The sequence below is a fragment of the Onychostoma macrolepis genome, chromosome 21 (genome assembly GCF_012432095.1).
Source record: "Onychostoma macrolepis isolate SWU-2019 chromosome 21, ASM1243209v1, whole genome shotgun sequence".
In the NCBI taxonomy this organism is placed as follows: domain Eukaryota; kingdom Metazoa; phylum Chordata; class Actinopteri; order Cypriniformes; family Cyprinidae; genus Onychostoma; species Onychostoma macrolepis.
In genome coordinates, this window is record NC_081175.1 from 13,476,854 (window position 1) to 13,500,937 (window position 24,084).

A 24,084-nucleotide genomic window follows, 5' to 3' on the forward strand; every position below is an offset into this window, starting at 1 on the left:
CATTCTCCCGTTATATATTCACATATGTGTTTCATTGGCCTCATGCGAATATATGGTTTTCCACTGGCAGTGTCAATGACAAAACCATCAGTGCTGGTGAAATATGGTGTAAGTTGGTGTATTCCGAAACCAAATATTGTTTTATTTTGTGCAAGGGTGATTTATTTGCCATTTCTCTATTGAAGACTGTTTTTCTAATAACCACAAGCAGCTATCAGTATCCACTGACACAGAGGAAGAAAAACGACAGACTGTTCTGAACTGAAACTCAAAGTGCAATTGCACGTACGGCAGACGTGTTAAGCATATTAAGAACTTTGCATTGGAAGAACATGTTGTTTTAATAATTAGATTGTAAGAATATTGGAGTCTGGTTGAGGTCAGTGGGTTGCCTCCAGCTAGGCAGCCAGAGATCATGGAAATAATGAGAGTTTTAACATCATGACTCTTTCTCCCATTCCAGACTGTTTTTCTCTTTATTGGTCTCTTTTGTAGCAATTTAGCTGGCGAAATCTGGAATATCTTGATCATCTTTTCATTCATTTTCCATTTCACACAGCTCAAACTCTTTGCTTGCCTCAAAATCTTCTTGCCCCTTCTCTTTCATAAGCAGCAGGTGTCAGCTGGGCTTCATCTATATCTGCCCGTTGTGTTTATTATCAAGGTGAAGAGTTAGAAAGACATTGATAGACCTGGAATGTCCATTATTGGATCTGATCATTCCTTTTGGAAAGGTAAAATATACTTTGCACTGACAGTTGTGCACTGACTTAAAGTAGATTTTTAGGATCCCACAGCAATACAGTTTGCTGTATGGCACCACTTGTTGTAACATAGTTCCTCGACTTCCTATTCTTTCTGTGCACAAGAAAACAAACAAGTGGACCCATGGTAATTGACTGTAATTTAAAAAGGAAACACTTTTCCTCTTCAAAGACAACAAGGGGAGTTTTTGGTGTAATCACAGAAAGGCCACGATTTCCTCTCTGTGAGCAGCAGATGTTATTGTTAAAACTATTTTTTGCCACAAATTCGTACAGATCTTGACCCTCATCAGCATTTTGTTGTTTTGTTCTATCAATGAGCCAAAGTAAATTGTCCTGTTGTAAATTAAAAAGCAGACTCTGTGAGCTTGCCATCTTCCTGCTTTTCCATATCGTGTTACTTTGAATTACACAAAACCCGCAACATTCCATTCATGGCTTTACATAGTATGTTTAACGCAGACCATACATTTAACGATAATTGTTTTGCAAGAAAAATGTTGCTAGACTTTACCCTGTCATTTTTCTTGATGTTTTGAAACATGGATAACTGGAACGTATTAAATGTTCTCTAAGATGTGGCTTTGTCTTCAAACCATACGCTCCACAGCTTTAAACTGGCTAAATAAAACAACAAAAGAGTCTGTGCACTGTATCCTGAGGACATGTGACTACACCGTTGTTCTTTTGAAAGGCTGGGGAGTAATTCAAGATTGAGATGGAGACAGCTTAGAAGGTCTGAGCCCTTGCAAAAAAATCTGAAAGGAAACAGGCTAGCTCAGCGAGATGGAAAAACTTTAACAGTAATTGAGTCGCCTTTTCTCAAAGTGAAAAGTCCTTGGGAATACATTCTGCTGAATTTGTTTGCCACTTAGTCTTGACTAATAGTTTCAGGGTGTCTAATGAATGATGAGCGGCTTCTGCCTCCTGCTCAGAGGCCCTGTAGGGTCAGCCTTGCTTGAGAGCCATGCCGTTTTGAGTCAATAAACAAACGATGGAACCCATTAAATCCGTACGCACATACTGAATGAACTCAACACCTTGTTTTTGTAAAGCTCATTATCATTGGATAGCGAGTACTGCCTCAAGGTAATGCTAAAAGGCCATATCCAAGCTAATTTTATTTTCTTTTATACTCTTTTCATGGCCACCTGTTTAAGACTGATATACACCAGTGCTTTTCAAATTGTGCAACTTTGGTGGGTCAGGCGGAGTGTGAGAATGATGCATTCATGCCAATTCAGTTAACAAGTTCGTTGCTGGGCATAATTTGTGTTTAAATTTTTCTGACATGATTAACCAGAAATGTGTTGCAGAATGCGGCAGTGTTTCTTACTTTTAGAGGTGACTTTGGTTGCAAAAATACAGAGAGACTTGTGTAATCCGATTCACTAACAAATGACTCTTATTTTATTAAATCATTCAAAAGGATTTGCAAACTCAGGAGTTACCGGTTTAAAAGGATCGTTCACCCAATAATGAAAATTAGCCCATGATTTACTCACCCTCAAGCCAAGTGTATGACTGTCTTCTTTCAGACGAATACAATCGGAGTTGTATTAAAAAAATCTTCCAAGCTTTATAGCAGTGAATGGGGATCGAGATTTTGAAGGCCAAAAAAGTGCATCCATCCATCATTTAAAGTACTCCACATGGCTCCGGCTGAGTTGAGGGTTAGTAAATCATGGGCTATTTTTCATTTTCGAGTGAACTATCTCTTTAAATCCTTCTAACGAATGCTTTACTGAGTGAACTCACCGTATCCATCAGAGTGGCTTCTGAATAAACATATAATTTACTTATTGAACTGCAAGGTCAATGCATAGCTACATTAATATGGCTGCTCTTACTTGCTGTGCCACCAAGAAAGCAAAAAAAATATTTCTTTTTTTGCATGCACAGTCATGTATTTGTTCATGCCCTATATGCACTATGGAAATGTGATGAAATGTCGACAAGTCAGCAGGCTTATCCAACGAAATAATACAGTATGACAAGGATATATATATACAGTGGGGCAAAAAAGTATTTAGTCAGCCACCAATTGTGCAAGTTCTCCCACTTAAAAAGATGAGAGAGGCCTGTAATTTTCATCATAGGTATACCTCAACTATGAGAGACAAAATGAGAAGAAAAAAAAATCCAGAAAATCACATTGTAGGATTTTTAAAGAATTTCTTTGCAAATTATGGTGGAAAATAAGTATTTGGTCAATAACAAAATTTCATCTCAATACTTTGTTATATACCCTTTGTTGGCAATGACAGAGGTCAAACGTTTTCTGTAAGTCTTCACAAGGTTTTCACACACTGTTGCTGGTATTTTGGCCCATTCCTCCATGCAGATCTCCTCTAGAGCAGTAATGTTTTGGGGCTGTCGCTGGGCAACACAGACTCCAAAGATTTTCGATGGGGTTGAGATCTGGAGACTGGCTAGGCCACTCCAGGACCTTGAAATGCTTCTTACGAAGCCACTCCTTCGTTGCCAGGCGGTGTGTTTGGGATCATTGTCATGCTGAAAGACCCAGCCACGTTTCATCTTCAATGCCCTTGCTGATGGAAGGAGGTTTTCACTCAAAATCTCACAATACATGGCCCCATTCATTCTTTCGTTTACACGGATCAGTCGTCCTGGTCCCTTTGCAGAAAAACAGCCCCAAAGCATGATGTTTCCACCCCCATGCTTCACAGTAGGTATGGTGTTCTTTGGATGCAACTCAGCATTCGTTCTCCTCCAAACACGACAAGTTGAGTTTTTACCAAAAAGTTCTATTTTGGTTTCATCTGACCATATGATCATCCAAATGCTCTCTAGCAAACTTCAGACGGGCCGGACATGTACTGGCTTAAGCAGGGGGACACGTCTGGCACTGCAGGATTTGAGTCCCTGGCGGCGCAGTGTGTTACTGATGGTAGCCTTTGTTACTTTGGTCCCAGCTCTCTGCAGGTCATTCACTAGGTCCCCCCGTGTGGTTCTGGGATTTTTGCTCACAGTTTGTGTGATCATTTTGACCCCACGGGGTGAGATCTTGCGTGGAGCCCCAGATCAAGGGAGATTATCAGTGGTCTTGTATGTCTTCCATTTTCTAATAATTGCTCCCACAGTTGATTTCTTCACACCAAGCTGCTTACCTATTGCAGATTCAGTCTTCCCAGCCTGGTGCAGGTCTACAATTTTGTTTCTGGTGTCCTTTGACAGCTCTTTGGTCTTGGCCATGGTGGAGTTTGGAGTTGGACTGTTTGAGGTTGTGGACAGATGTCTTTTATACTGATAACGAGTTCAAACAGATGCCATTAATACAGGTAACGAGTGGAGGACAGAGGAGCCTCTTAAAGAAGAAGTTACAGGTCTGTGAGAGCCAGAAATCTTGCTTGTTTGTAGGTGACCAAATACGTATTTTACTGAGCAATTTACCAATTAATTCTTTAAAAATCCTACAATGTGATTTTCTGGAATTTTTTTTCTCATTTTGTCTCTCATAGTTGAGGTATACCTATGATGAAAATTACAGACCTCTCTCATCTTTTTAAGTGGGAGAACTTGCACAATTGGTGGCTGACTAAATACTTTTTTGCCCCACTGTATATATATATATTATATATATATATATTTTTTAATTCTTCAAAATTGTTCTAAAACATTTATGGTGGGTCTTGAAATTTATTACACCTCTCTGTGTGGTTCCTAGCATGAAAAGTGTTCCTGCTGCTTAAAGTGTGCCGCTAACAGCATCAAGGTCGTTCGATTCGCAGGGAATGCATGAACCAATAATATGGGAATGCAGTGCCACTTTGGATGAAAGCATCTGCCTGATGTAAAGAGTTAGGGAAACCCTGCTCTAGACTATCACAGTAGCATCAAGGGTTCCAGATTGTTCTCATTAACCCTTACACCTCACCTGATGTCCTTTACTGCTTTCCCTGCCCTCTTTACTACTACTGCTCTTTACTGCCCTCCAAGTATGTGTAGACAGATATATGCTATTGCATAATAGGTGTGAGGGGAAAAAATAACATGGGATTAGTTAAAAGCTTCTACTAAATACTAAGGGACTGTTTAATGGCAGTGAATCAAGAATTTTTCAACCAGGAGAGGATTCCAAAAGGAGTCTGCTTAAAGTCTCGCTGTAGCATGAGTAACATGTGATATTAACATAGTGATACTTCTGTTAGCAATGCAACCAGACACTAAGCCTGCCAAGCGCTCTTATCCCGAAGGGACCTGTGAGATACTTTAAGGACTTTAAGATCATAGACTACCAGCAGACACCAAACACTTGAGTTTTTCTTTATATCTTGGCCTTTACACATTATTTTTGGGCTGTCTAGACCATAGTGATATTCAGTGCGACGTCTGCGATTTGATTATTTTCATGAAGCATCGCTGCTGAAGACTCCATGACAAAGACCTCAACCTCAGCAGGGAAGAAAAGTTCTGAGGAATGTGAAGGTTTCTCAATCTAAGTAAGCAAATCTACAGAGAGAATGAGCAGATGCTGTCTAGATCAGAGGCAGCATATGCTATGCACATCAGTTAGAAGAGGAGCTGAGGTAATAAAGAAACTAGGAGAAGTCATTGCAGACTTTCATACCTGGCTTGAGGACTAGAACGAGATGGTTTTATAGATCAAAGCCTCCTACAGTCACAAACTACAATTGGAAAACCAGAAAGGGATAGAGGATGCCAGGGTAAATTGCTAGTTTTTGTTTAAGCTCTTAAGTCTACAGAATGAAAACTGAAAAAAGAGGATGGGAGAAGAAAACAAATGTTCTGTGAAAGCTAGTTTGCTTTTTAAAAATCTGATGCAGAAGGAAAAAATGAGTAGCTCATCACGGATAAAGTACTGAAAAAAAGTAGATTTATTGGTTTATTCTTCACAGTAGGTTGCATATGTGTGTTTTATTGACATTTTATCAAAGAAGTAACCATGACTCATTTCGAACCAATAAAGGAAAAGTGTATACGTAGCGGTTCGATGTTGGCTACAAGCTCTGACTTGGAACAAGCAGCTGATGACAGAATGAAATATAGGCTCTGCCTGTGTACTGAATTAGAAAAGAATTACATAAGAACCCATAAGCTTCCAGTTTTTCCAAAACTCTTTTCCACCAACCGACATGCGTTGTATATTCTTGCAAGCCCTTTAAAACAGTCCAAACGACCCATTTGAATCGACAAAAATACCGAAAGAGCACATCCCAAACCACCCAAGAGTCACTGTAGCAATATTTTCCTGTTTGTGTGAGCTGTTGGAAATTAAACATGCAAGAGGTCAGGGGCATGAACAGGTTAAAGGTCATCCAGGGTTATAGAGTTGAGCACAAAGTCCTGCTAGATCACTTATGCAGACACCTCTAGTGGCTTTCTGATCTCTCAGCGTAGGGTGTTAAGAAAATGGGAGACAGGATGTTAAAAGCAACCCCCCTTCCAGAATGAGTAAACACCGTTTCCCAGCATTCCTCATCAGGATATTCCCCTAGGGTCCATCACTTATGCTCATGCATACATAGGGCAGGGTCCTTCATGCTCAGCTGGGGGCAAAGATACAAACAACATCCTTTGTTAGTCATATAGAATTTGACACAGTGGAGTTGTGCTTTTAATTAGTATTAAAAACCATTACAAAACAGGGGCTGGTTGCATCAGCTGTGCATAAGTTAGCCTAAAACTTAGCCTAGTTTTGATGTAAAGGGATGCAAAGTTACACACTTCTAGATACTTTTGCATTGCATCATTAATTGTAAAGATAAAGCTATGTATATAAACTAAATATTTATGGAAGGCTTATTGATTTTATATGTGTCATAAATATAATTTATTTCCTAAGAATATTTCTGCCCTTTTTGACATTTTAAAATGACTGATGTAAGTCTCGCAAATCTATAAGCCTGTATTCAGTGAGTCAGTTGTGAACTCGGTAAGCACTTTTATAACAGCACTATAAAAGCACTAACAGACTGAGACTAAATCAAAACGCTAACTCATCAGTCTGTTTCGTGACTCTTTCTTTCTCACTCATTAAAAAGAGCCAGTCTGCAAGAGTCATTTGTTTTAGAATCGTACCTCACACTTCATGCTGTGTTTGTTGTTGCATGCTTAATGAGATGACACGACACAATTTCCCTTAAAAAAGATTTTTGTCGCATTTACGGCCTCGCAGTCTGGAGCTTTAATAAGGTCAGTAAAAATAAACCAGAATGACTCATATCCTGATATCTGGTAAATGCAGGCGTTTTCAAATGGTGGATGACTGTCAACTCTTGTTTACTTTCAACTTTCAAATATAGACGTGAGAATAAATAAGATTTACGTACAGTTTTCGTTCTCTTATGTGTGTGGCGCTCACATGTAAACATTAGCGACTGCGCGCCACATTCAGAAGTGACAAGATTTTGAGTGACTATGACTTTAGTAATCATATGGACTACCCTTGGGGTATTTTATTAGCTTTTTGGAGCTTTGCAGCTACAAGCTGTCCTCTCATGCTTGTGTTTCACGGAAAAAAACCGTCAGACTTGAGAGTGAGTATAATGACAGGATTTTTATTTTAGGTCAACTAACTATTCCTTTGTTTCTGCTAAGCACTATCGATTATTATTTATTCATTTACTTTTGCAACACAACAGAAATTACAGAAAAGAAGAGAATAGGCTATTGCAGGCCTAACTACAAAATGTTCATTAAGTTTAGTTTTTTAATCTTCCCTATTCATCAGAAAAAATATAAAGCTAAAAAGAGCAGAGCATTTTTTTTTTCAAGAGAAATATAGGCTATCACTAAACAAATGAAAGAACCACTTGGTTAATGTTAAAATCTCCAGTCTGCAGACCTAGGTCAGGAACTGACCCTTTGTAACACTCATGACCATTATTTATTTGTCTTGAAATACTAGTCAGGGGAGAGGGCCAATCTGATATAAGTGACCGGCTGTCTGAAAGCTGTGCACACAATGAAATGAATAGGCAGTTGAACTACTGTGGCTGTTGTATCACTTTAATATGGTTGTACCAAGCTTGTAACGGTGCGTATCGAAGATTACTATCATATTCTACAAACAAACCCATAAGTACAAAAAGGTTCTCAATTGACTGGTGAACTTCTGTGTGAACTTCAAGCTGTACAGATTTGACTGCTGAAATGAAGTGAAATTGGCAATACAATCTGACAGTCTGTTTTACTGACAGTCATTCCCCAAAGTGGTGGAAAAAGTTGTTCAGTTGATACAGTTTCTGTGCGCTTGTCACAGAAAAGTTCCATGCTATGAAACACAAGAACAGTTGTGCTGCTTTAAGCATCCAGTCTTTCTGATCTCTATTCAGGAAGCCCTATCTTGCACAAGCAAAGATGCAAATCTCAGCTTTTAATGTGGAATAGCAGGCAGATGTGTCCTCAGAATAGAAAGTGTTTCAACATCTGGAAAATTTAGGAGAAAAAAGGCCCACGTAGATTAGTGTGTCTGGAGGGTTATGTAAACAAAATCAAAATTTACCTTTTTCTGCTGTATTTTTTTTTCCATAGAAATAATTTTTCCATGTTTTTGCAGAATTCATCTGTGGTCCTTCTTTTGTCTCTTCCGTGTGAATATTTATGAGATTATTCTGTTATTTTATTCATATAATAAGAGGCATTTGGGAATTTTACTTTGGTCAAGTATGTTCGAGTTAGAAAGTCCACACTAGGTTAGACTTGTTTAAATTGGAATAGGTAAGTGCGATTTTTGGGATGGATTTTAGAAAGGTTTATTATTTGGTTTAGAGAAATAAATGTAAGAGAGTTTGTAGAGACAAAGAGTGAGTGGGGTTATTCCAAGTTCTGAAGTAATGAACAGCAGGCTTTGCTTAAGTAAGACTGCTGATCTGCTGACTTCTGTGCTGGTGAGGATTAGAGATAACAATACCTGATATTCATGAGCTCAATGTGGATCAATGTCTCAAAAATAAAGAATGTATCGAAAACCGGATATCTAAAATTTATGAGGGTCTGAGTTTGAATTGGAGAACATTAGGTTGTGGTCTTGGACAAATACTTCTCTCCTGTCTTAAAGGGGAAAGTCTTGATCCTTTGTGGTTAAGTGGCTCCATGCAATTGAGAAGAAGGCTTTGACCGCTGTGAGGAAACCTCATACATATTCTCACATTTTTATAAACATCACCTTTAAATCTTGAATCAGTCCAACAGCAGTCAGAGCTCACCTTGCATTTCTGCTTTTACTATACTTATTATGTTTTTGTTCTATCTAGAAGATTTAAAGGGATAGTTCACCCAAAAATGAAAATTCTGTCATAAATAACTCACCCTCATGTTGTTCCAAACCCATAAGACCTTCATTCATCTTTGGAACACAAATTAAGATATTTTTTTATGAAATCCACTGATGTCACATGGACTATTTTAATGATGTCTTTACTACCTTTCTTGGCCTTGAACGTGGTAGTTCTGTTGCTGTCTATGCAGAGTCAGAAAGCTCTCGGATTTGTGTTCCGAAGATGAACAAAGGTCTTACAGGTTTGGAACGACATGAGGGTGAATAATTAATGACAGAATTTAAATTTTTGGGTGAACAATCCCTTTAAGAGCCCATGCACTATTCTTTTTTTTCTGTCATGTTTTGTCTTGATTATAACTTTAAAAGTTGCATTCTCTTGGTCTGTAGGTAACAAAAACCATTGCAAAACACTATTTATATTGCATGGTTATAGAATGTTTGACACAAATGATAAAGATTGCAAGAAAATTATTCTGTGAAGTATTGATCAAGACAAGACAAAAAAAAAAAAAAAAAAAGATGCATAGCCTCTTAGAGTTTCCATTGGGTTTTTTTCCCCTCACATTTTTACACGTCCATCAAGAAAAGTCATATTATGGTAAAAAAAAAAAAAAAAAAGACCAGTGTTTTTTTTTTTTTTAACGTTTGTTATCAAACCATCTCCTCCTCATGATCTCCACATAAATAACTTTCTTAGATGACATATAATAAAACTTTCATAATCTCTAATGTTTAGTTGCTTACCATTGTTTAAAGGAATTTCAATGTATCAATAAAGTGATGAGACAGAGCAGGCTATACAAAATTAAGGTCAATATATTTTAAGCCATTGAATCACTTCACATAAATTTCATATAAAAAGTTTTATTAAATTCATTTAAAGTCAAGGAACAGTCTGAGCAGCTGTGCAAAAATGAACCATACAAGAATGGAAAAATGTGAAATCTGATCAGGATGACCCAAGATGAAGTTTTCGGGTTGGACGGATGGATGAATGTATTTGTGATAGTGATTGTTATAGTGATTGGACGAGTGAGTAGAGGATGGGGGTGCTGGGGGAGGACTTGTTGGCAGGGTCACAAACTATTTCCTTAAACAGACTTATGAAAACCATACGGCACAAGGGAAAACCACAGGTCGAATCTCCCCCCACCACTCAGCACACTCATTACCCGCCCCCTCTTCCAATAACAAACGTCTGTACCCTCCTTCTCTGTCTCTCTGCTGCAGACAGACTGCAGACAAAAGTCATCTCTTTGAGCAGAGAGACCAGAAGTTTGAAAGAGCTCATAGGTAAATTTAAACATATAATTAGGCCAGAAAAAACTGCAGGCAAGACATAATAAGAAATACCTCCGCTGTAGAAAACAAAAAAGCAATTATGGGAAACAGGACTGTTAGAAAAAGCTGTGCTGCATATCCCTGTCTTTTCTTTGGTCTTCTGTATTTGTATTGGTCTAAGGGAGTCATGGGACAAAGCTTGCAGGAGCAGGACGGCGTGTGCAACACTGAGGGATGCTATTCTATTCATCTCCAGCGCAAGACCTTCAGGGAGTCCTGGAGGAGCTGCAAGGATAAAGGGGGGAACCTGGCTACCATTAAAGGACCAGAAGAAGCTTCCATGATCCATGACCTCCTATCGTCAGGGGTCAGACGTGGCTCCCGGCCCAGAATCAGGTTGTGGATTGGCCTTCAGCGACAACCTCGGCAGTGCTCGGCCACGCGCCCTTTGAGGGGCTTTACCTGGATCACTGGGGATCAGGAAACACAGTATACGAACTGGCAACGTGAAGACTTAGCAAATGCTTGTGCTGCTCATCGTTGTGTGGTCATTACTTACAACACGGCTGACAAAAGTGGCAACGACAAAAACAACTTCAAATGGCTCGATGGATCTTGTGCAGTGGCCGTGGAAGGTTTCGTCTGCCGCTACACCTACCAAGGGATGTGCCCAGCTCTTCAAAAAGAAGGAGGGGGTCCTGCACTCTACACCACCCCGTTTGAACTGGCAAGTACTATTCTTACTCACATCCCTTTTGGCTCAGTGGCAACTCTCCCTTGTTCCGATGGTGACAAGGAAGACCAGTCAGTACTGTGCATGCTGAGAGAGGATGGAAGTGTTGGCTGGTCGAAGGATGCACCACTCTGCACGGACACTCCGATGGACTGGTGCGAACAGGACAATGGTGGCTGTGAGCACTACTGTGTGGACTCAGATACTCATTACTACTGTGAGTGCTCTGAGAATTATGTTCTGGCGGAAGACGGAAAGACCTGCCAGCTCTCGGATCCCTGTCATAGCGCCAACTGCGAGTTTGAGTGCGAGTCCACTCCTCAGGGACATCGCTGCAAGTGCCCCGAGGGGTACCTCCTGTCTGGTGATGGTCAGAGTTGTCTTGATATAGATGAGTGCTTGCAGAAACCATGCCCGCAGGAATGTGTCAATGCACCTGGTACATTTGAGTGTAGATGCAACGAGGGCTACCTTCCGTCTGAGTTTGGAGAATGTGTGGACGTGGATGAATGCATGGAAGGAAAGTGCGTTCATATCTGTGAGAACTTGCCTGGTTCCTACATGTGCCGCTGTCACGAGGGATTCTCTCCACTCGAAGAAGATCCAGAGCAATGCAAAGATATCGATGAGTGTAAAACTCCAGACATTTGCGAGCAGGTGTGCAAAAATTACGAAGGTGGATTTGAGTGTCAATGTGAGGAGGGTTATATGTTGCAAGAGGACAACTACTACTGTCGGCCAGTCGAAGAGGATGAAGACTTGATGGCTGAATCAGCTGATGCAACACTGAATGATCCCGGCTTGCCTGAATTGATGACAGATGCCAACCTTCTGGAATCGCTAACAGATTCCCCAAGCATAGAGTGGCTTCCGACTTACCTGAGCTGGTTTACGGAGAAGACACAGGAGGGAAATGTGGCCACACAGGAACCTGATTTAACTGAGCATGCATCTTCGAATTCACCTTCATCAAACTTTTTGATGGATACTACAACTTCAGCCGATTCTCATCAAGAGTATCCACATGAGGAGGAAATATCAATAGCAGCTGGTGATACAGCAGATGTAAGGACTTCAGGAAACAAAGGACCCTCAGAGACTTCGACATCTGTGCCAAAGAGAAAATGGGATATTGTCATGCTCACTTCTCCAACACTGCAAATACCTGAAGATGCATTGGCATCAGGAACAGAACAGCATCCAGGTGACAGGAAGAAACACGACAAAAGCTGGCTGGTTGTGGCACTGCTGGTACCACTATGTGTTTTTATTGTGGTCATGTTAGCGTTAGGCATTGTTTATTGCACAAGTTGTGCTGTAGAGCCACGGAGCAAAAGCATCACAGACTGTTACCGCTGGACCACCAAGGCTGAAAAATCAAGCACAGCAAATTCTCGAGCTTGAGTAAACATGACTTAAAAAAAAATTAAAAATCAGCAATGACCCTGAACTTCGTCAAGCTGTTTTGGTGTGATCACACTGATGTCACTTTGGTATTCTGTAGGATCCTGTTGGATATAAGGGCAAAATAGTCACTAGGTGCACAATTCAACATTCAGACATTTTTTCAGACAATGGAGAGAACATCAATTATTTTCCAATGGAAGTGGAGCAGTAACCCCCAAACTGTGTAGAAGAAAGATTTTGTGGAAAGTGGGACATAGCAAACAGAATTAAGCATGCATCCCTTTCTCATGTAATACAATGAATGATAATTTTTATGAAGCCTACGAGTAGAAATAAAAAATATATATAATATCAACATCTTAAATTTATTGTTCCACTCGCATAGTTTATGCAACAGCACCCCCAACAGTGAGGTATGTAACTACAACTGTTTGTCTAGAGACTTTAGGCTGTTTTGATCGAGACATTTACACATTAGAGATAGTTACTATCAGTTACTATCACTTCATTTAATTCAGGAAAAGTTGTTTGACTAATGGAAACTATAACGTTATGGCATTTGGATCAAATACACAGTAATACTGGAGACGCTCATGTTATTTTTATTTTAGTATTTTCACCATTAAGGCAGTTTATGATAAGAGAAAAAGAAAACACTGAAATACAGATCAGTGATAGTCATGAGCTTACAGAAACACTTCAGTGAAATAGAAAATTTAAGTAAGCAAGAGAATAAAAAGTATGTCAACAGGATTTTTTATTGTTATTATTCCATAATAATATATAGGCTAACACATCAACAGCCATTTGTTTCAGCACGCAATTTATGTTTTTCACTGTATCCCAATAAAGTGTTTAACAAATACTAGTAATATTTAAATAAATCTCGCTTGCTGTCACCAATAAAATTTGACCAACACTTTTTCCAGTTCAGATTCGCGCCTGCTTTGATAGCAGTGCAGCTGGCTCGGCCGCTTCGTGTTGTACTGGCACAGTCCCACCAGTAGTTGTCACTGTCTGATATTTGAGTTTTTGTATATATCTTCTACAAACTAACATGATTTTAATAAAAGCCGAACTTGCACTACGTCATAGTAGTTTTTTTCCCCCCTAATCACGTGTTTTTTCCCTGTGGCTAATTCACCAAAATAGTGTTTTTCGCTTTTTGAAACATTGTAAAAGTGAGCCATTTTTGAGTCTAGTGGAGCAACAAAAGCGTGAAACGGTCAGTTTGTTTACCGCGTTATAGGATTGTTGACGACATATATTATGACCGACATGATCAGCCGAAATATTTGTCTGAATGTATTTAAAACTTCTGCTTTTAACAGTTACGTAACGCATTTCTGTCTACATGTGGTCTGTGGGAAGCTAATCCATCAAGGAATTGTTCTAGATTGAGCGGCAGCATAGAATCCCTCGAAATATTTAGGAAATAAACATCGAAAACAACATCTAACGTTAGCAAGTGTAAACTAACTGAAATGAGAAATGAAAAACATGTTTTTCGACGAGGATGGGATTCGAACCCACGCGTGCAGAGCACAATGGATTAGCAGTCCATCGCCTTAACCACTCGGCCACCTCGTCGTATGAATAAAACACATGTGCTCAAATCTATAAAAAGGACGTATTTAAGGTATATCGACCATTTCATTTCACCGAATGTAAGATAATAAGACCTTAACTTACTAAATACTCGTTGAAGTACCTTTGTCTCCGTGACATTTTGCTTAATCGGTATCAAACACCTGTTAGTGCTAGTTACCTGCCAGAGACAGCGAGTACACGGCTTCATTTTGTACGTGATAGATAAAGACATAACAATACATAATTATCGCTTATTTAACGTGGTTGAATGTACGGAAAAACATTTTTGCTTGACTTTGGTGTTGCCGTAGTCACTTGCTGCCCTCTGCTGGTCAGCCGGACTACTGGCCACATTGATTTATATAATAGGCAGCACATTTATATAATAGTACATAAAGGCATATAATAGTGACAACTGCAAATGGTCTGTCATGTTTTTTTTTTGTATAAATGTTTTGTACACAAATGTGCATTTCTGACTGCTCAGTTCCTTAATTTCGTTTGTTTGTTTGTTTTTTGCACAGGTTTACAGTGTCGGGACACCCTGTTTGCTCCCAACAACTTAAAAAAAGTTTCATTGTGTATAATTTGTAATATGTTTTCATATTTTTAGTCACGTGTAACTTAGCAAAATAATGTTATAGTAATAATAATTACCTTGTACATTTACTGTGGCATAGTCTGTCAACAGTTTGAATATTTCCGTCCGCATCTACGATCACTTACCATGTGAATCTTGGTTGATTTACTTAATTTAGTTGTCTGAAAGATTTACGAACGTTGTCTTGGATCATATTTACAAGATAAAGAACAGGAAACGTCTCAGAATAACGGGCAACGTCAACCAATGAAACAGAGGCTTTTGTAGGTTTAGCCAATCACACAGTGAATTTACTAGAGCCCCGCCCCCGTCCCGCTGACCATGTGAGGACTTACCGCGAATTTCAACCAGTTCAAAACTGTTTAGGCGCGCGCGGCAGCATAAAGCTGTTCTTAGATACTTTAAAAAACTATACATACTGCAGTGGCTTGTTTATTTATTTAAGTATTTGATACAATAATGGCTACTCCTCCCAAGAGATTTTGTTCAAGCTTTGATGCTGACCTCAGTTTCGAAAAAAGGGCATTGAAGATCTCAATAGAGGGAAACATTGGTAAGTTGAATTCATTTAGGTTTAATCAACAAAACAATTTAACGTTACATAAAATAAAACGCACTTTATATATTACCTATGTGTTGCTAACACATTTATTTTCACGACTGATCAAGTAATATGCTTGAGAGCTATTTTTGTATTGTTAAATACAGTAACGTTAGTGCTGTTGGCGCCAAATACTAGGTCTATTTTTGTTGAGCAAGCCTTCACAGCCATCTATTATTATTATTAAACTGAATTGTTTTTAAATAGTTAGTCTTCTTACCACACGTTTGGTAATAGAATTGCAAAAAATATTTTTAAACGTCCTGAAACATTTATTAAAAACTATGGAACGGTTGACAGCTAAATGATGATGTTTTATGACATCCAGACTATGATTTAAAATAATAACAATAACAAACATTTAGTACCATAATGTTTTAATCAAAAGTCAAACTTTAAGCATGCTTCTGGCAATTTATGCCAGACATAAACATCTAGTAGGGATATGTCCTGTGTTACCTTTGATAATGATGCAGAACACAAATTATGATTGTTTGTATTGATGTTTTGTATATTAAAACACGTATATCTGTGCAACAGCTGCAGGGAAGTCAACTTTTGTGCGTTTGCTGGAGCGGGCATCAGAGGAGTGGGAGGTCATACCAGAGCCCATTGGGAAGTGGTGCAATGTACAAACAACAGAGAACGAGTATGAGGTACTGTGTGTCCCTCCGTATACAAGATATTTTATTAAGGAAGTGTCTTCAGACTCGGTCTCAAATGTTAATGTGAGTGATTTTTAATAACACATCCCCTTCTATCCCTGTAGGAGCTTAGCACATCCCAGAAGAGTGGAGGCAACCTGCTGCAGATGTTATATGACAAGCCCAGTCGCTGGTCTTACACTTTCCAGACCTACGCCTGCCTGAGTCGTGTCCGTTCACAGCTTCAGCCTCCTTCTGCCAAACTTCAGCAGGCAGAGCAACCGGTCCAGTTCTTTGAGCGCTCTGTCTACAGCGATCGGTACATACATTAAACAGATTGAACAGTTTGGAAAAGTGTGGAAATATGGCGTTAAACAGGCGGAAAACAAAAATAAAAAAGTCTTATATTTTTCATTCTCCAGATATGTGTTTGCCTCTACCCTCTTTGAGTCTGGAGATCTGAATGAGACCGAGTGGGCCATTTATCAAGACTGGCATTTGTGGCTCCTCACTCAGTTTGAGTCCCAGATTGAGATTGATGCCATGATCTATCTTCGTGCTGATCCTGAGGTACCACACAGCTTCTTACATGGTGCAAGGTTCACTTGTAGTAATATATAAGTGATGTAAATGTGAGAATTTTATGATGTATTGATTAAACACATGATCTGCAGAGGTGTATGCAGCGTCTTCAGTTCAGAGGACGAGAGGAGGAACAAGGGATTCCCCTGGATTACCTGGAGAAGCTGCATTATAAGCATGAGTGTTGGCTGTACAATCGAACCACAAAGTTAGTGATCAACTTACTATGTGCTGAAACTTGAATTTGAACTGTTTTTCAATGTTTGAATATCTAAATGGGTTTCTTGTCATATACAGGTTGGATTTTGAGTATCTTAAAAACCTTCCAATACTGATCCTGGATGTTAATGAGGATTTTAAAAATGACAGAATTAAGCAAGAAGGTGTCATTGATAAGGTATGTATATGTGGGTCTGGGCAAATGACAACGTTAGGAGTTTTGCCTCATAGTAAAATGTTTTAGAACTGCCATGTTTAGACTTGATTTTTACATTACACTTTTTTCTTTCTTTCAGGTGAAGGAGTTTTTGAGGACCCTCTAGCCTACAAATATACATTGATTTGTGTCAAACATGGAAACTGGTGATTTCTCACTATCTGGATTTATGTGTGGTCATGTAAATGAATTTGTGATTTTATTTGATTTTTTTTTAGCTGCTTTTATATTAAGCTTGTTGTACATATGTATTTCGTTGTATATTAAAACATCATTTTTACAAAACATTGTTTTAAACTCTGTAATGGTCAAACAAGATATGTAGTTTGAAATAATATTTGCAGAGATTATTATTTATGTGCAGTTTGTAAGACGATCTGAAGACTATTCTGTAAGTGAAAAGTTGACCCTTAATATTACAGGATTCCCACAGCCATGGAAAAGCTGGGAATGTCAGCGTTTACAAAAAACAAACAAACATGGAAATGAATAAAATCCAAAAAATTCTTCTTGTTATTCTCTGCTCTTAAATATATTTAAATACTTTTTCCTGTAATTGCAAGCAACTGGAAATGTCATGTAAATGAATTGGTCAAATGTGTGGGAAGAATATGTGCTGAAAGATGTACAGCTTGAATAGAGGGAGAAAAATAAAATGGTTTCATAACCATTAATTACTGCTGATTTAGACAATTCTCTCCACTTTGCTTTATGACTAGTTGCCCAAACTCTTGCTCCTGTAATACAGGCTGTCAGAACGCTGACTCACTCGCCAATGAGAACCTGCTAGATCATTCTGCGTTTTTGAGTTCATCCTTGTAATTAAGCTTTCGTAATATTCAGCTTTCATGGTCAATGTGGGCAACCCATTGAAGACCGGTTTTCGGATTAATTTTGTCTAATTTTCTAAGGTTAATTTTATCTCAGATTATTTTCCCCATTTTAACCATTAAACCTTAAAATTGTGTGTTTTAATCTTAAAATTGAAAAAATTTGTCACTGTTTTTTAAAATGTTGAGTGTACGTGAACACGAATGCATTCATTTTCAATACTATAATCATAGTATATACATGTATGTCGATCCAAGGTTGTTTATGTATTCATATTTTAGTCACTTAAGTGAAGAGCCTGAACAAAATGTCAAACTTTGTTAATGACATTATGAATTCACCTATAACACCAATATTTGCGGTGCAAACAGGTGTAACGAGTGGAATTTAAAAAATAAAAAAAAATCACCTGAATATCCACATATAAAAACAAAAACTAATAAACTATTTTTTACAATATTAAAATGTAGCAACAATTATTGAATAAAGAGTGCTTCAAATAATAAAGTGGAGTCTGAAAGCTTTTTTGAGCTTTTAATTATCATCTAAACAGTTTATGAACATTGAATTTGGATATTAATGCAGGAGAAAGTTTGAATATCTCCCCTAGCAGTTTTCAGTTTTACCTGCGATGAAACAGCTTTCAATGGACTCTCAGTCATAATAGCACAAATGTTTTAAGTCATAAATCTTTTTTTTATTTTTTTTTTATGAATCAAGTCATAAGTGACTGACAGCTTCTATACCAATACAAAAAAGTATTCCCATGCAAAATAACATTTTCCCAGAAAGAAAGTACAGTATTGCCACTAGATACAATATATTTTTATCTCTACTCCACATTTTATAATGTTTGCACAATATTAGATACTATGCAAAATAAACTACAAGTCCCATTACTAAATCTTTCAGAGAAATCCGGGTATTGCTTCACCCAGGTCGGTCGCGCCCTCCTCTAAACGTACTGTTATTGACACAGTTGTCCTAACATGTTAAATAATAAGTGTTGCCAAATATCGGACGCAGAGATGACAGACTTTTAACTGTCAACACATTAGATATTATATTCATAAAATAATTCGACAGTTAGTGACAGACTATTCTGATGCATTTTGCATTACATTGCAGTAAACATGACACCTCCAAAATTCACAAAACTTCCTAAATATGATTCTGTAAACAAATTAACCTCTACTTTCTCGAAAAAGACAAAAATAGGCGTATCAAGAGGGCGGGAATTTGTGACAAGCGTGCCCACGTCCAATCGTCTTTACTAAATGATGTTTCCTGGCGTTAAATCTTAAAGCCCTCTTGTAAACCAACCTTGACGTCGCGTGTTTTCGCTCGAGTAGCGTGTGTCGCGGCCAATCGGGTCCCAGTACTTAACTCTCGCTCCCAATAGCCTTCGCATATTTTGAACAGGGGCGGGACAATACACAAATGGAACGAAGTAGGGTAGGTTGTTAGAAAGTTAATGGCTTGGGGGAAAGAGATTCTCTTCTCGCTTCAGGAGAGTTTGAGGATTTTTCTGAAGTAAAACGTAATTATTTTATAACAGTATAACCCCAAAGAAAGTGAAGAGACAACATTACCTTCACAAACAGACGTATTATTTAGGAAAGTATGCAGGATGCAGTAGCCGGGACGGCAATGCTGACGGACGGCTTCGAGGACGAGATTGACTCGGTGACTCCGCGTTCCCCTGCGCTAGGGATGGGGGTTGGAGCTACACCAGGAGCCGGACTCGGGGGCCTCGGGATCGGCGTCGGTGGCAAGAAAGTCCGCCTGTTCGGCGAGGCTGGCGGGCCCAACACAGACAGACTTGATTTCAAACTCACAGCGGCCGCGGTGCTATCGTCAGGCCCAGGATCCGGCAGCGACGAGGATGAGGTGTCTGAGGTGAGAGCGAGTCAGCCAGCAGGAAAGTGTGTGAGTGTGTGTTAGCTCACATGCTAACTCCAGCTAGCCTTAATAGGCTTCATTCCCAACCCACCAAAACCCTGGAATTAATCATCTCATCTAAAGAGGCCGACTTATCACGTCCCATTCTTGGCAACATTAACACAACTACACTCTTGCGCGGAGCGCCGTTAGCAGCCATTTCAGCTGCGTTTTTCGCGACCCACGTTGCCAGTTGCGTTTCTAAATAGCTCAAATTCAGGCGAGTTAGCTTAGCATAGCACGGGCTCAGAGACGAAGGCTGCGATTTGGGCCTAAAGGGAACATCAGGGGGCAACACCGTCGTCTGCTTGTTAGCCATCCCGAAATCATTTCACCGCCTTCAGCCACTTTCCACCGCAGTCTACGCCCTTTAAAGTCTTAACTCGCCACACTGTCTTGCTGACAGTCATTTTGAAGGATCTAGAAATGTCGCTAGCCGGGAAGCTAAGTGGATCTTGGTACGTAACGAAATATTAGCTGGAAATATTAGCTGTTTAGCAAAGCTTATCTGCGTGACGGTACCTCGCCAGGCCTTTGCACTGTGTTGGTGAACTTATGCTCTGGCTTGGATCTTGACATTTGTGGTATTTGTGAGTGTAGATGCAAGATGTTACAACGTTCACGTTAACCTGAGTGTCAGCACTAGCACTCGGGCTTAAGTAAATATATCTCCACAGCAGCTTCTGAAATTTCACAGGACGCATATGTTAAAACAGCAAAATTTAAGTTTATATTTTCTTCCTCGGTGTCAGTGGGGCTATCGTTTGCTATTATGATAATGAAGTGTGGCGCTGGGTTTCAGGGCGACTTGTCATGTTTGTCGTCATGCATCAAGATGCACCTGTTGGGTCCTGTAGATGTTTAATTCTCAATCCCACTAAGGAAGTTTTTCTAAAACTGCAGCTACTTATAGAATCAAGCGTGTACTTCCGTTTTATCCAAGATTTTGTGAATGTCAAACAGGATTCACCTTTGTTGACACATGACAGGCGTTTTCCAGACAAGAATTGCATGATGAAAAATTAATGCATAGTTGTTGGGGTGGGTGATATGACCGAAAGCAATCACGATACAAGTCATTTTATTTCATGGTTGCATTATAGCAACAATACAATTGTTTTTGTATATGATAAGGCCGCTGCGATTATCGGTATTTTAGGTGGAATTGAAATTATTCGTAATGCCAATTTTGATATCACAGCAAAACCAAATACTAGCCTAACATAAATAAAATGTTCTCAAACTGAAAACAAGCAAATAGTTTGTAATTAAAGTAAAACTACTTATGAGCACTAGAACAGACACAAATGAAAAAAGTAATTAGTTTTTTTTTAGCTTGCTCTGTAGCATGCAAATACCAAATTGTTATTTTTTTTTTTTTCTAAATGCATTTTATTGTGAACATTTCTTCCTTGCATATGTTTCTTTTTCTATTTTTTTTTTGTAAGATGCTTTGACCTTATGTTTAATCAAAATTGATCTTGTGGTGAAAACTACATGCTTCTGTCTGGTGACTGGTGATGTATTCAGGACTTTTCCAATCATTTAGTCCGGTTTTACTCCGACCCTACAAGATTTTGTTCGTCTGCTTCCACTTTTAAATGCAATACCGACTTTTCAAAATCCAATTAATAACTGATGCAAAGAACCAAGTCCCTTTTTTTTCTTTTCTTTTTTCTTCATTGTTGATAATCATTGCACTCAGATGTATGTCATAAAATTTAAGAAAAGGTCACCGCTTGCATGTCATCGTGACTTTAAATTGACAAGTCTTAAAATGTGCAGATGGTAGGCTTTCAAGGCGACGCGTTTCCTGTGAACATAACTGCGATCTCTACCAAATTTATGCAGGTTTATCGTGTATACCAGTATATCACTCACCCCTAAATAGTTGCTCCACTACCAAGCATGCAGTCTTGTTTAAAAATGTATGTTTTGTTGGATGCAGATAAATCATAGGCCTTTATTAAAGTAAATGACTGATGTCAAATTGAGTTCTCGGGGGCCAACAGGCTTGCAAACATATACGCTGTTGTATTTCAGAGCTGCATGTGATTTTATTTATTTTTTATTTTTAACCCCTCTGTCTGGAGTACAGGGTGTGTCTGTTGCCTTTTATAACTTGTAATGGGTGCCCCCCCTTGTGTTGTTGGTATTTGTTTGAAATTCAGGGGGAGGGGTATTGAAGTTAGCGGAGGTAGACAGGCTCAGGTAGGATCCGCATTCCCACGAATTCCAGCATTCTGCTTCCAGTTCTTGTTAGGTCACCATGCGTCATGAGTCAGTCTGCCCTGTGAACTTATATTAGACTAAATATCTTTAGAATTATGTGTGTGAGAAACAAGTGTAGTCATTCAACCAAGAGTGTAGCTGAATCAGAATACTCAATCTGACCTGGATGCTGGATCATGTGATAAGTTATTACATCCATGAGATTACGGAGCAATTCAGTGCATTTTTAGTTATATTTAAATTCTTGACTTTCTCCTTGCTTGTTTTAGTCCTACATGGAATTCTGCAGTTGTTTGTAGTCCTAAATTTGCATAACCAGGTTCAGTCTTGTAGCTTATTTGTGTGTTACTTTAAATTGTGACAGTCAGACTTGTTCTCCCTCTATTGCAAGCTATAATGTTAAAATGTCATGGAAAATTCTATTAGTAATATACATTTTGTAGTTGAACTCCGTTTTTATGACTCCATGTGAGTGTGAAGTTTTTAAAATGATTAGGCTGCTTCAGGGAAGCCTTTATATGTTCTACATGTACAGGCACATTAGTGATATTCTGGGTTCATTCAGAGACTCTGTTAAATCAATATCAGAGTCAGACAAATGTCAGATGAAAAGAGCAGCATGCTTGTAGCAGACAATTGCCCTTTTCTGCCCTCATGTTAAAATGCTTTTTCTTATGAGAACAGAAAAAGCATAGCGTTAAAGTTTTACATTTGCTAAGTTTGTCCTTGTTTACTGAATCCCTCATTAGGATGTTTTAAGAGCTCCGTTATGCTGTAGAGTTTTTGCCTTATGTTAACTTATAAGGGTATTTCTTGCAAGTGTTTGTATGGTATATTCCCATCACATATTTAATGAACAACACGCAATTCACATGACTGTGGCCTATGACACAGCATGTGTTTCCTAATTAATTGCATATTGCTGTCTGGAGAGGGAGTCAACTATACAGTTGCTACATGTTAACTCCCTGTCTTTGGGGAAAACTGTAGATATAATCATAGCAACGAACCTGCCAATAGGGGCTGGCTGATGTGGCCAAAATTATTATCATGATACTTTTTCCATATCATGCAATATCGATATTTATCATATTAATTTACTGTTAATTGGGGAAGAAATGCTTTCCATGTGTTTGTTAGATCTTGAGAGTGGATGTGAACAAAATTAGTTTGTTCACAATTGAACTCCACAGAGAAATATACCTTTTAATTTAGGGCTCCATTAGTGCTGGGCGGTATACCGGTTCATACCGAATACCGGTGTTTATTTTTCTTATGATATGAATTTTTAAAATACCGCAATACCGGTGTCATTTAAATAACGTTCGGAACGCGACACACTGTTTGAGAGGTGTCTCTTTTCACTATTGCATTGTGGCAAGAACACAGCTGTATGTGTTACTAAGCGTGTTCTGAAGCTGTAGAACGTGATGACACAGAAGAACTCATCCACAATATCCACCGCGCGCCGCCACCAGCTCCCGCGTCTCACACACGAGCATGACTTTAGCACTATATTTAGCAACTTTCAGACCCTTTTAGCGGCTTTTTTCCCCCATAGAATATACAAACTGACAAACCTAGTGAATGTTTTGGATAAACCTTAGCTATAGTTCAGTTGGAAGATGTCGCCAGTGCTGCCCCGCGAGCGCGAGATCTGACTCCCAGCGCAGCGTCGCGTCTCTCTGCGTCTGTTCTGTGCAGCGAGCGGCAGAGAAGCACCGCATTCATTTGGCCGTACCGCGACTGTTTGGAATTATAAATATGAGCATAGTTCGTCTGTTAATATTATGCACTTTTTTTTTTTTCGTTTACTCAGACGCAGGCAGTGCACTGCATGAGACAAAAAAGTAATATAGCCAAAACCACCGCATAGCCGCTCTTTAGTATAACGTTAGATGCATGTTGATTTTATCAGACGATGTCGCGATTATAAATGAGAATGACTCCTGGTTAACATGTGTTAATGGGTCATGTTTAGTCACTATTTAGTGTGGAATTTTTCTACAATATTCGCTCATCATGACAGTAAAATAGGGCATTCTAAGTCAATCTACTGCAGTTTCTCCTCTCTCAATCAGTAGAAAATGTGGTTAACACCCGATCATGCATGAAAAAAATAAATACCGTCATATACCGTGAAACCGGTATAATTTTGAAAAATACCGTGATATA

At 38.9% G+C, this 24,084-nt stretch overlaps 3 protein-coding genes and 1 non-coding gene across 6 annotated transcripts in view; 3 read left to right on the forward strand and 1 right to left on the reverse strand.

Moving 5' to 3' along the window:
- The first annotated feature begins 6,926 nt into the window (after positions 1-6,926).
- Positions 6,927-13,538, forward strand: cd248b (CD248 molecule, endosialin b). 2 transcript variants are annotated; one of them, XM_058759125.1, is made up of 3 exons: positions 6,927-6,941; positions 7,212-7,285; positions 10,493-13,538. In XM_058759125.1, the coding sequence occupies exons 2-3, from the start codon at positions 7,247-7,249 to the stop codon at positions 12,446-12,448; spliced, it is 1,995 nt and encodes a 664-aa protein (XP_058615108.1). In that variant the 5' UTR covers positions 6,927-6,941; positions 7,212-7,246; the 3' UTR covers positions 12,449-13,538. The 2 variants fall into 2 exon arrangements, with proteins under 2 accessions (XP_058615108.1, XP_058615107.1); XM_058759124.1 differs by lacking the exon at positions 6,927-6,941 and having other exon boundaries at positions 7,054-7,285.
- A 421-nt stretch (positions 13,539-13,959) lies between these two features.
- Positions 13,960-14,041, reverse strand: trnas-gcu (transfer RNA serine (anticodon GCU)). Its single transcript has one exon. It is a non-coding gene; the product is annotated as a tRNA-Ser (tRNA).
- A 519-nt stretch (positions 14,042-14,560) lies between these two features.
- zgc:110540 (deoxynucleoside kinase) lies at positions 14,561-17,649 on the forward strand. Its single transcript, XM_058759127.1, has 7 exons — positions 14,561-15,195; positions 15,784-15,899; positions 16,013-16,206; positions 16,310-16,457; positions 16,562-16,677; positions 16,767-16,866; positions 16,985-17,649. The coding sequence occupies exons 1-7, from the start codon at positions 15,102-15,104 to the stop codon at positions 17,009-17,011; spliced, it is 795 nt and encodes a 264-aa protein (XP_058615110.1). The 5' UTR covers positions 14,561-15,101; the 3' UTR covers positions 17,012-17,649.
- Positions 17,650-19,143: 1,494 nt separating this feature from the next.
- Positions 19,144-24,084, forward strand: part of ankhd1 (ankyrin repeat and KH domain containing 1) — a 45,665-nt gene continuing 40,724 nt past the window's right edge. For both annotated transcript variants that reach the window (XM_058757553.1, XM_058757554.1), the window contains exon 1: positions 19,144-19,635. In XM_058757553.1, coding sequence (XP_058613536.1) covers positions 19,360-19,635 — 276 coding nt within the window. In that variant the 5' untranslated portion in view covers positions 19,144-19,359. The remainder of the gene's footprint in view (positions 19,636-24,084) is intronic.